General features: G+C 46.5%; 1 protein-coding gene across 6 annotated transcripts in view; it reads left to right on the top strand.

Annotated features, from left to right (window-relative positions):
- Positions 1-563: 563 nt before the first annotated feature.
- Positions 564-11,950, top strand: part of MYB (MYB proto-oncogene, transcription factor) — a 28,169-nt gene continuing 16,782 nt past the window's right edge. For 3 of the 6 annotated variants that reach the window (XM_071436151.1, XM_071436131.1, XM_071436123.1), the window contains exons 1-8: positions 572-703; positions 4,281-4,398; positions 6,033-6,104; positions 6,753-6,845; positions 7,241-7,461; positions 8,989-9,226; positions 10,020-10,100; positions 10,501-10,605. In XM_071436151.1, coding sequence (XP_071292252.1) covers positions 681-703; positions 4,281-4,398; positions 6,033-6,104; positions 6,753-6,845; positions 7,241-7,461; positions 8,989-9,226; positions 10,020-10,100; positions 10,501-10,605 — 951 coding nt within the window. In that variant the 5' untranslated portion in view covers positions 572-680. Of the gene's footprint in view, positions 704-4,280; positions 4,399-6,032; positions 6,105-6,752; positions 6,846-7,240; positions 7,462-8,988; positions 9,227-10,019; positions 10,101-10,500; positions 10,606-11,950 lie in introns of all 6 variants that reach the window. The other 3 variants (XM_071436160.1, XM_071436141.1, XM_071436169.1) reach the window with 2 other exon arrangements.

Genomic DNA, 11,950 nt, shown 5'->3' with positions numbered 1-11,950 from the left:
TTCTATTGCCAGCGGGGCTTGTTCGCCCCCGAGGGCTGCAGCCCGCACGCCACGCAGGGAGCGGAGCAGGTGCACCCGCCAAGGCCCACCCTCCCCCCGTCGGCGGGAGGCACCTGCATGGGCCGGGGGGTGGTCGCGGGGTCTCGCCCGAGAGTTCTCGCCCCACGGCGAGACTCGCCTTCCCCACCCGCCGTGCCCGGGGGAGAGGGGCCGCCCCCCGTCCCGACAGCTCCATCAGCGACAGCCGCAGGGCGCGGGCACGGGGGGGCTGCGGACGCGCCGTCGAGGGCCCGCGGGGCGGGAGCGGCGGCGGCGCTGGCGCGGGCGGCTCCCGCCGCTGCCGCGCGGGATGGGCGGGGCGCGAGGGCCCCGTGGGGCGCGCGGCCCCGGTCCGCCCGCCCCGCGCCCCGCCGCCGCGGCACGGGCCCGCCAGGCGCCTGCGCACTGCAGGGGCGCCAGATTTGGCGGGAGGGGGAGTGTCCAAGGGCCCTTTGTTTGATGGCATCTCTGTTTACAGAGTTTACTCTTTAATCTCAACCTGTTTCCTCCTCCTCCTCCCGCGGCTCCTCGGCACTCCCGTGCGCGGCGGCGGAGCGCCCAGGCGCAGCCCGGCAGCAGGGCGCGGCGGCGGGCGCGGGCTCGGTCTCCCCCGTCCTCCTCCCCCAGCGGCCGGTGCGAGGATGTCCCGGAGACCCCGGCACAGGTAACCCGCTGTCTGCAGGCGGGGGACGGCCAGCTGCGCTCCGCGCCTGTCAGACGGGGCGCGGGACGGGAGAAGGGGAAAGCGGCAGCAGGCAGCCGGCTCGCCCGGCGGACGGGCGGGCAGCCCCCCGTCCTCCGCGCACCTGGTGTACTCCGCCCCCGGTGCCGGGGCGCTCCCCTCCTCCGGAGGCGCCGGGGGAGCTGCAGCCCAGCGGGACGCGCTGCGGAGCCGCCGGGGCGCTCGGGCCCCGCGCTGCACGCCGGCGGGGGGCCGGTGCTCGCCGCCCGCAGGAGCCGGCGCCGAGCCCGAGGGAGCTGCGCGCCCCGCAGCCGCAAGGCGGGACAATGTCTGGCGGGCTCGGCGGCGGCAGGTAGCGCGTCCCGTCCCATTCATTCATTCATTCTCGGCCGGGTGAGGCGACAGGTGGGCGGCGGGTGCGGGGACTCGGTTCGCTCCCTCGACTTTTTGTTTCCTTCATTCGTGCGGCCCTTTCGCCCTTGGAAGCGCGACTCTGGCCTGAGTGGCTTAGCTTTTTCCCGGCACACGCCGCTCGGCACACGCCGGACCGCGGCAGCGCGGGCGGGGGGCTGCGTCTCCGACGGAGCGCTCGGCCGGAGCTGTCACCCGCGCCCGCCCGCCTGCCGCGCACCCGGGCCACGGCGATCCCTGCCACGCCGCGCCAGGGGCCGGGGGCCGCGGTGCCCCGGAGGCGGCGGACCGGACCGGACGGGGCGGTAGCGCCGCGTGGCCGCGTCCGTGGCCCCGCTGCCGCGCGGGCGCACAGAGCGGGGTTGTTGTCTAATTAGCCGGGGACGGCGGGTCGGACACGTGGAGGCTTTTTTCTCTTTGCAGCCCGGCATCCTCCCCTCCTCCCCTCCCCTTTGGCTGGCTGTGACAGGGGAGAAGGTCGCAGCGCTGCCTGTCGCTTCCCGGGAGCCAGCCCCGTCCGGTGGCACAGGGGGCTTGGTGGGCTCTTTCTAAGGAACAGGGGCTTGCGGTGCGGGAGGAGGCGGTGAGAGCCGCTGGGCGAGCGCCGGGCTGTACTTTTGAGTGTCAGAGCGGGGCTGTCGCTAGAGCTGGCGGTGAATCATCCGGCCCGTGTCTCCCGAAAGAGAGGGACAGCTACCGCTGCCTCGCGGGCGCCTCCCGCAGGGACACGGCCGCCGCTCGGGGCTGGGAGGCCGGGGCCGCTCGGTGCCGTGTCCGCCTCATCCAGCGGGCGCGGCGCCGGCGGGAGCGGGCGCGGGCTCTGCCCCGCGGGGCTGGTGCCCGAATTCCTTCAATCACGGTAACAGCAGCGAGGCATTTCCTCTACACCTCCTTCTTTTTTTCTTTTTTTCTGGGTTTTTTTTTTTTTTTTTTACCTCTCTTTTTTTTTTTTTTTTTTCGCTTTTCCCCCCGTGTATCGTTGCACAAGCCGGTTGCCTCGGCCAACAGCGCAGCGCTGATGGGCGGCCGGGGGACTCCCGCTGTCCCGGCCGGGCGGAGCGCCGTGCCGTGCTGTGCCGTGCCGAGCCGCCTGGGGGGACGCTTCAGGGCTGCGGCCGGAGGTGCAAAATAAAGTTTTAGAGCACTGCTGAGGGCCGGGTTGACTGAAGAAACTACCGAGCGTCCCGGAATCCCCGGGCACTTTTCTCCTGCTGGAGAACGCAGGTAGTACAGTGAAGTTTGCTCGGTTCTGCGGTGCCAGCGGGGCCCCAGTCATTTAAATAACCCTGTTACAGAACTGGCCCCGCAGTGAAGTCCTTAAACGTGTTGGCCGCTGGTGCTGTGCTGCTGCTGCTGCTGCAGAGTGGCGTTTTCCTGCGGCGCAGGAAGCACCGCCGATGGATGCGTACCTGCTGGTTGCCGTCTACGGAAAATTCATTTTCAAAATGAGACTTGGAAACTGTGCCACAAAACTTCCTTTGGCATATGGGCAGCGGCGCAGCTGTCTCTGTGTGTCACTGAGAAAAGTGAATCTGCTTTGAGCGGTGGCTGGGGACGGAGCCGCGCTTGTGGCAGCTGGAGCGTGGGAGCTTTTGCTCAAGCACGGGAGGCTCCAGCTGCCAGCGAGGGGTGCGTGCGGAGTGGGAGCTTCCATCGGGGCTTACTCCCAGTGCTTGTGGGGTCTGGGGAATAGGGAGTGAATGGTGGGGCTGCCGGACTGCGGCGCGGGGGGTGCGAGTTGCGGGTGGCAGCGATGGGCTGGGTGGGTGAGTCAGGGGCACCCATCAGAGGCTGCAGGGTGGCCACACACACCACAGCAGGCTGTGGAAAACTTTTTACATGTAGCATGTAAGCATGTTCTTTCATGACACAGACCAGAAAACAGGGTGGAAGATGTAGGGTGTGATTAGCCCAGTACTTTTAAAGAATGTGTGTTCAGCAGCTTGCCTTTCGGAGGTGTTCGCATCTTGACAAACAGTCGCCATGCTTCACTGCAAATTAATTGAAAGTAATCTCCTGAAAACTGGTTAACAGCATAAACAGCACCTGTAATTTTATTACAAAATAACTTTATTTTAATGTCTTAGTCATGCCATACCATCAGATATATCACAGTTTTTAATCTTAATGACACTGACCCCTTTCTAACACTTGTGGCTAGCAGCTCTTAGCTGAAGTATCAGAACTGCTGCACATACCTTAAAAGTTAGACGTAAAATACGGTACACCAGAAAGGCATGTCTTGTTGCAAAACACTTTCATTTAGATTTAGTTAGCTAGGTAGAGAAGGTGCTGTTTGTGAAAAGAGTCATGGAGTCCTTTTTACCCATAGATAGCCTCTGGGGAAATCCCTTAGTCATGAATTAGGTGAGCAGAGTATTTCAAAAACAGTATGAGGGATTTAGAAATAGACTAGAGGTAATAAACTTATAGAAATGGAGACTACAGAAGGGCTCAGTCATTCATTTGTTGGTTGCAGGATTAAACAAACTTGTTCTCAGTCCTTATCTGTCCAAACCCATAAATGGAGGGCATATTTTATATTAGAGCTTATTGCATGTTAATGCTGCCACTTACTGTCTTTATTTATTGTAAAAACTTGTGCCTTCTCATATAGGGCCCATAAACACTTTCTCAAACAAGGTTATTGTTTAGCTTTTTGTTTTGCTACACAGTTGGTTTTATTTTGGAGCAGTATAACAATCTGCTGTGTTAAACATACAAAAACACTAATACTTTTCAGAATGTGTATGGCATGAGTTAAAGATCTTAAACATTTACTCGTGTACTGGACACAGCCTCTAGTTGTCTTTATTGTCCCAAACATTGTATTTTAATTTGAAACCTTCATTGGTTGAAAGTTTGCCAAATGTGTAATTCACCACTGATCTAACATTAGGAGCAGGTCTAAACATGCACAGTATTACGAAGGTTGCCAGCCCTTTGCCTGTATCTGTGGATACCAAAAACAGCAGAACCAGTTCAGAATACTAGAACAACAGAATGCAGAACAAAATCTTGTTGTGCAAGTTTTAAAACTTATCTGTGTAACCTTTGTAAGGATTGTAGTGGGGGGTTTTTTGTGTTTTGTAATTAAGTAGCTCGAGTCCTCATGCTCCACTCTGTCTTGCTGTGTTTCCTTTTGCAGTATATATAGTAGTGATGATGATGAAGAAGATGTTGAGGTGTATGATCATGACTATGATGGTCTGCTTCCCAAGACTGGAAAACGCCACTTAGGAAAAACCAGGTGGACCCGCGAAGAGGTAAATCCAAGTTCATTCTCTCCTGCATGTAAAAAGATAAGAGAGAGCATGGATCACATTCTTCTCCAAGTTGCTTCATGTTCTTCACCATATTGCTAATCTGCAAACTTACTTTAGTGAGAGTCCCTTGTCTGAGGACAACTTTTTTGACCCACTAGCTACATTCTGTGTTTTATTTAACTTTGAGCATAGTTCTTACCTTTTAAATAAAATATATAAATGCAACTTTTTAATTTCACTTTAATACCAGGCTCTGTGTGTAAGTATGTGATGCGTGAATCTCTGTGTAATCCCTTTTGGGGAAGCAGATTCCAAATCACCTGTAGCAGTGCTTCATTGTTGCTACTTTCCTCTTTCTGTTTGGAAACTGTTGCTATGCAAGAACCCGTGTGTGTTCAGTGTCCCACAGCAGCAAACCACTGTGGCAAAAACTGCTGCAGTCTTTCTGTACCACTGGAATTTTGCACTTTAATTGCACTGTTACAATTCCAAGGGGAAGTAAAGTAAAAGCTGGAGGAGAGAAATCCAGCAGTACTAAAACTGAGCATTCAGGATGTATTTTGCTTTTCAAGGTCAGAATTAGTTGTGATACCCTTGTGCTGACTTTCTGGGGAAATTGTGGTATCAAACTCCTCTGCCAGATGGATCTCCTTTGGCCATTTAACTGGTTTGAGTTTGTTGTGGAATACATTATTACAGCTCTTGAGTTATGTTTTGACTTTCTCTTCTCTAGCAATGTGTATTGATGTAAAAACAGTGGCAGGTCACCCCTTGCAAGCTTTTTATTTATTTATTTTAAATCATAGTCTGCTCTTACAAAGGTGGGCATGGTTGTGATGTGGCCAGGGAGGAAAGGATGGCCATGAGGTCCAAAGGCCATTGTCCTGTTGCATGAACTGGGGGCATACTGGGAGGTGCTAACTGGGGAAGGAGAGGGCTACTCTTCTCCTCTTATCTCCTGGGGCATTTCTGGTTTGTTTTACTCTATCTTGATCTTTCCCAGTACATAAGATTGGTTTCTTTTGTCTTTAGGGTCTATATTTCTGGCCTTATCATTAAAAAGATTGGGCCAAATTTTTTGCTATTTACAGGTATGCAAAACTCCCTCGCAGAGAACAGGAGCAAAAAGGAGCTGTTAGTTTTATTGTGCATTTATTGTAGGTGGATAGGCCATGAGCAAGTTACTGGAACTCCCATTACTTGCAAGACATATAAAGCTTAAGGCTGTGATTTTCAGAGGTGCCCAGGTTGCTGAGTGCCTGAGTGTTACTGAATTTCAAGGTTATTCTGATGCTTGGCATCTAAACACCTATTTCCTCCTGTAAATCAAGTCCAAGAATAACAGTTACAATGCTTTGATGAGTAAAATGGGAATGTATATTGTGAGTCAAAGAATTGCATAGAAGCCAGTATTTCTCCTGCAACACAGTAAAGAACCTACGAAACTCCAAAGGAATAGAAAAATCTTGTGCTCTAGGAATTAAAAGCATGCAAAGTCTACAGACCACCCTCCCTTACACTCAGAAAGCAGAAGTAGATGCATAAGAAGCTACAAGAATGAATTTTAAAAAATATTTCATTTGGATAATAAGAGATTGCAATATTAATTATCTCTGGGGGGATTTATGGTTCAGGATGAGAAGCTGAAGAAGCTTGTGGAGCAGAATGGCACAGAAGACTGGAAAGTCATTGCAAATTTCCTTCCTGTAAGTGGCTATTGGTTTCTGTTTCCAGGCTTAGTAGCAACTCTTTATCAAGGGGTTTCCTTAATGAAGGGGGAGTGGTTGCTTTATAGTTACATTTTCAGGGGAGATATAAAACTTCCGCAAATGGAGACCTTAGAAGTGCAGTTAGATTACTGTGGAAACCTCTGCATTTATTTTTCCTTTCACTTCTCAGAAAGGGTTGGAAAAAAACAATCAAAAATGGGGGATGGTGGGGACTTGCACAGTAGATGGTCAATGTGACAATGAAACAAAATGTCTCAGCACAGCTAAAAAAATAACTTTGGTGAATTACAAGTATGATTTTGAAGAAAATTTCTTTGTGTTTGGCTGTTGCTGAAATACTGCATGTGAAAACATGCCAGCTGTTGTGCAGATGGGGAAGATAAAATTTGTGTAGTTTTGGTGATGGAGTCCTCAATGCAGAAGTGATGGAAACCTTATCTATTCTGTGAGCAAATTGATAGTTGACCACCTTCTTCTCAGACTTACTGTATCACTCTGTGATGTTTAGTAGTCTTAGTTGGTAGTGAAATACTTCAAAACAAGTGTATGTAAATAAGAGCATTCTCACTCTTAATTCATCTTTTCTAAAGAATTATCCACTTTGTGTATTTCACATTTCACTAGAATCGGACAGATGTTCAGTGCCAGCACCGATGGCAGAAGGTACTAAACCCAGAACTTATCAAAGGTCCTTGGACTAAAGAGGAGGATCAAAGGGTAGGTAATCAGTTTTTCTTTCTGTCTGATTAATGCCTTACAAGCAGATTTCAAGTGTTGGGCCAAAACTCCTGGAAACTTTGGTGGTCTCAACATTATTATGGCCTGAGGCAGATTGTATTTGTGTAGTGCTTTCTAAATTTGCTATGAAAATAAATTACTGTTGCTTTACAGCACTGTAATGTGGAGTTGCAGTCTAGAAATGCCTTAACTATTAGCAGATTTTTCCTTTTGGGTAAAAATATGAATGGGAAGTGGGGAACCTTAATTGCTATTAGTTTTACTTTGGCAGTTTTGAGAAATGTTGTCGAAAATATTGCTTCACCACAGAAAAAAATGTCATTGATTCATCATGCATCATTAAATACAGGCAGTTTTTATGTTCTTCTTTGAAGGTAATAGAGCTCGTGCAGAAATACGGTCCAAAGCGCTGGTCTGTCATTGCTAAGCATTTGAAGGGAAGGATTGGAAAACAGTGCAGGGAGAGGTGGCACAACCATTTGAATCCAGAAGTGAAGAAAACCTCCTGGACAGAAGAGGAAGATAGAATTATTTACCAGGCACACAAGAGGCTGGGAAACAGATGGGCAGAGATTGCAAAGTTGCTGCCTGGACGGTAATGACATATGCTTTTAGCTCTTAAAAAAGGAAAAAGCTGCAGGTCTGAGCAGTCTGTTTTGGTTGCCTCAGGCTGCACTGTATAAATCAAAAAAAATTTGGAATCAAAACCTGGGAAGCCAGTGACACACCAATGTGCTTTTTTCTCAGTGGGGAACTTCACTGTTTGGTCAGTACATGCAGCAGTGTGCTATTTTTTCAAGCTTTTAATGTTTGCCACGGGTAAAAAAGCCAGTAAGTGGAGCAAGACCATAAGAGTTTCCTAAATATCTGTTAAGTCTTATTTGTGCCTGTGATGACTGTCAAAATTTAAATCAATTTAACAGGGAAGGATCAGGGCCTGAAAATGGAACATAATTTACATTCAGTTAAGGGTATGCCTTCAACATGAAAACCAGTCTGTTTATTCAAAATGATTTAAGAAAGGCTTCTTCAACTTTTGTAATTGCTCTTGAATCATCCAGATGATTTTGACCTGTTAAAAAACCATGTGTAAAGTAGGAGAAACTTTTTCCTCAAACTCTGGTCCTGGAAATACCTGTCTCACTGAAAGCTTTTGTGTAGCTTGTATCTGAACTCAAAGATTCAGTGTCTTACTTGCTTGATTAAAAGTGACTCAAAATGTGGGCAAGCAAATAATGTAAGCAAAGGAGAGGTTTCTCTTCCTTCTTTTCTTCCTGCTATTTGATAAAACATCTTCCAGACCTAAATATAAGGCCTAAGATCATGATAGCCCTTTCAGCAATCATTCCCTGGGCTGCTTTCACCTTCTAGAAGATAACAAGAAAGAAATTAGCCCTTGGAAATATTTTTGTGGCTTTCACACATCACAGGTACTACTTTGAATGATAGCATGCCGTGGTGATGTTTTTCAAATAGCAGAGCTGTTTTAAAATGTACTCTTAAAAATCTCACAAAGTTGGTAAGTTTGCTTTTCCTGACACATATATGTGAGGATTTCAATCTCAGTTTTTCTGCATGTAAGAAAAATCCCAACAGTTTTGTTTACTGAGTTTGTATGTACAGCATGTTGTTGTTGCTGTCTAGGTGACCAGCTGGAAAATTGCTTGGAAGTTAGCCTGTTCACAGCTGTTCTCCACAGTCTTTCTTTCCAGCAATGACACAATAAGACTCCACTGAAATATTAAGAGATAAGAAGATAATGTTGGCATTCCTTTAGGATAGCCTCAAAGGCAAGTTAGCCTTTGTTGTCTCCTCACTTCATGGGAATGAGGTGAAGATGAAATTAGTAATTTTTTACAATTTGAGGATGTAAGTCACGAGAGATTGCTTAAAAAAAGTATGTAAACAACCGTAGCCCGTTTTTTTTTTTCCCTAATCTTTCTACTGAGCATCTTTCCTGAGAAGTTGGGAGTAGCATCTGTAGTGGTGGGGGTAGGAGGAAGGTCAGAGAAGAGCTCAGGGTTTAAACAGAAATGCTGACAGCAGTTCCCTGCCCATTGACCTGTCTGAGTTGGAAATGGTCATATTTGAAAGTCCTCGAGCGCCTGTATTTCTGTTGCAGAACTGATAATGCTATCAAGAACCACTGGAACTCCACCATGCGCCGCAAGGTCGAGCAGGAGGGCTACCTGCAGGAGTCCTCCAAAGCCTGCCACTCCTCAGCAGCTGCTGGCTTTCAGAAGAACAACCACCTGATGGCCTTTGCTCACAACCCGTCGCCACCCGCCCAGCTGCCGGTGGCCAGCCAGCCCCCGCTGGGCAGCGACTACCCCTACTACCACATCCCCGAGCCTCAGAACGTGAGTGCCCGGAGGTGCCAGTGGGGAGGGGGGGCCTGTTCTGCCTCCTGGGACAGATGGGTGCAGCTTAGCCGTGCCTGGTTTCAGCTTGAAGGATTTTCTTCGTCTTGGTGGACTTGGATGTGTTTGGTGTCAGATGAGGAGTTCTTTGGCTTTTACTTTGTTCAGTGGTGAAAATAAGTACATTTCAAACTGGTGGCATTCAGGTGGTGGAACTGGGTACAGCAGGTTTAATGCCTTGGGAGCAGTTAACATATTTCTTAGAGTTGGGAATATTAAATTTCTTGAATATCAGTTGAATCTGGTTAATTCTGTGTTCCATGTCAAAATCTCCCACGTTCCCTTTAGTAGTATTCTGTTTGTGGGTTGCCTGTCAGAACCAAGTGAATAAGTATTGTTTTTAATCAGATTTCTTTTCTATTAATGATTAATAATGAAACAGGCTCCTGCTTCAGACAGTTGCATTGTAGAGTTTTAGATGATAATAAATTGCATATTTTGCTTTTTCATTTCAATTTAGGAAATCCTTACAAATGTGTCTATAAATTATTCATCTTTTCTCATTCAGGAAGGGTAAATATTTCATATATGAATTTTCTTTCTTCCTCTCTAATGCTTGCAGTCATGTTCCTAAAAACGTGATTATTTTTCTTGTAAACATTTTTATTTTTTTGTTATTTCATCTCAACAGACTACAAATATTAAGTACCTAACACCAAAGTATGTTTAACACAAATTGGTAATGCAAGCAGATAATATGATGGAAATAATAAATTTTTGCTTTTTGACCTAGGTTCCTGGTCAGATCCCGTATCCAGTAGCACTGCATGTAAATATTGTCAATGTACCTCAGCCAGCTGCTGCAGCTATCCAGGTAGATAACTTGAACCTTATTTCAAGAGTCAATTTCTTAAATGTTTGATAAACTAAAATGCAGACATCATGCATTAAGGAAACATTTTAATGTATTAAGTGTGGTGAAAAGAGAAAATGGGGAAGGTCGGGGAGTTCTAACATGGCTAATAATTGCTCCTTCTGAAGTGGATTTTAAATGCAGTAGTTGACATCTGGTGTGATGGCCTTTACTTTCTCCATTTCAAATGTCTATACTGAAATTCAGCAGAGACTTTGGTAGTGGAAAACACAATTGACATTTGTTTCATCTTGGAATCTAATTTGGCTGTTATAACCACAGGTCGGCAAACCATGAGCATTTTAGTTGCTACAACCTATCAGACCTTTATCTTTTCTTTTCCCTTAACTCTTAATTTCAGAGACACTATAATGATGAAGACCCTGAGAAAGAAAAGCGAATAAAGGAATTAGAGTTGCTACTAATGTCGACTGAGAATGAACTGAAAGGGCAGCAGGCATTACCAGTAAGATTGTCACTGTGTGCTTGGATGGAGGGATAGCAGCCTTACCCCAGTGCTTGTCTTTTTAACTTTTTACTCCCCCTCTGCCTTCAGTACTAATCAAGGCTCTATATTTCCGTTTTAAAAGGATGAAACATAGCACATATGTAATCTGTATCTGCTTCATAAATTCTTTTGTTGAAAAAAAAATTAAAAATTTTGCAGGTGTCTTACTCTGCAAAGTGGGAGCAGGACTGGGCTCCGTAACATGATGTAATATTGGAAACATGATGATTGCACAAAAATTGAAAATCCTACAGACCTTTAAAAATTGAAAATCCTGCAGACCTTTAATCAATAACAGTATCTGTGTTTCTGAAAGTGTGCAATGGTTCATGTGATGAAAATGTAGTGCCTGTGCATTAGATTTTTCTTCTCTGTTGTATTCTTTCCTTCAGCTGTGTTTTATATACTTCGTAAGCTTCAGACTTGGTGCATGTTTGAGAATTTGTTTTACTCCTCTGAATAATGTTAGATTCTTCATAACTGCATGTGTGGAGCAAGTGCTGGCTATTACTGAATTCTCATACTTGGTTGTATATGCCATTGGATGTTAATGCGTGAAAGGCCTTGTGTAACTACTTAACACTGTCACCAAAGCCAAGAATCCCAAAATCATTTTTGAAGATAGGTGATAGCCAGCAGATTCTTTTTCTTTTTTTGGGTAATATTTAAATGATTAGTAAAGGAACTGCATGCATGATACGTTAGTTTGGCCACTTTTTAACTTTAGTAGATGTTTTGCAATTTCTTCTGTTGCATGATCACACTGGAAAGAAACTTCTGTTAATTTGTTCTTCTGCTTTCCTAACCACGTTGATTTGACAGCCTCTTCATTGCATTGGTGTAAGCTGTAGCATTAGACAGGGATAGCAGAAGAAAAGGAGATAAGCAGACAAAAGCAACTCTAACTCTAAAAACTTTTAGCCTTCTACAGTGCTGAGCGCTCAGTAGGGAAATCCTGCCATTTCTTGCTTCTTACAGAAAAGGACTTGCAGACACTTTTTGAGCACTTGGAGTAACAAAGTATGAATTGATTATGTGCTAGTAATGACATATGCCTATAATCCTGGAAGTAAATTATGAGGTAACTTTGGGATAACAAATACAATGCCAGTATTACTTAAAACAAGATCTTGCACTGATGAAAGGAAACATCTTGACAATTGTTTCATAGGCATAAGCTTTTAGATGATGATGCAACTACTTTTATCTTTCCTCCAGTGGCATCTGACACCTTGTGCAATTTCATTGCTAAGTTCCTTCTGCCTTTCCCCCCTCCCTTTTCTTCTTTTTTTTTTTTTGCCTT

This window comes from Agelaius tricolor, unplaced genomic scaffold (genome assembly GCF_023055355.1).
Source record: "Agelaius tricolor isolate 1412-34295 unplaced genomic scaffold, bAgeTri1.0.p SCAF_1, whole genome shotgun sequence".
NCBI lineage: Eukaryota > Metazoa > Chordata > Aves > Passeriformes > Icteridae > Agelaius > Agelaius tricolor.
This window is presented reverse-complemented; position numbering and strand designations above follow the sequence as displayed.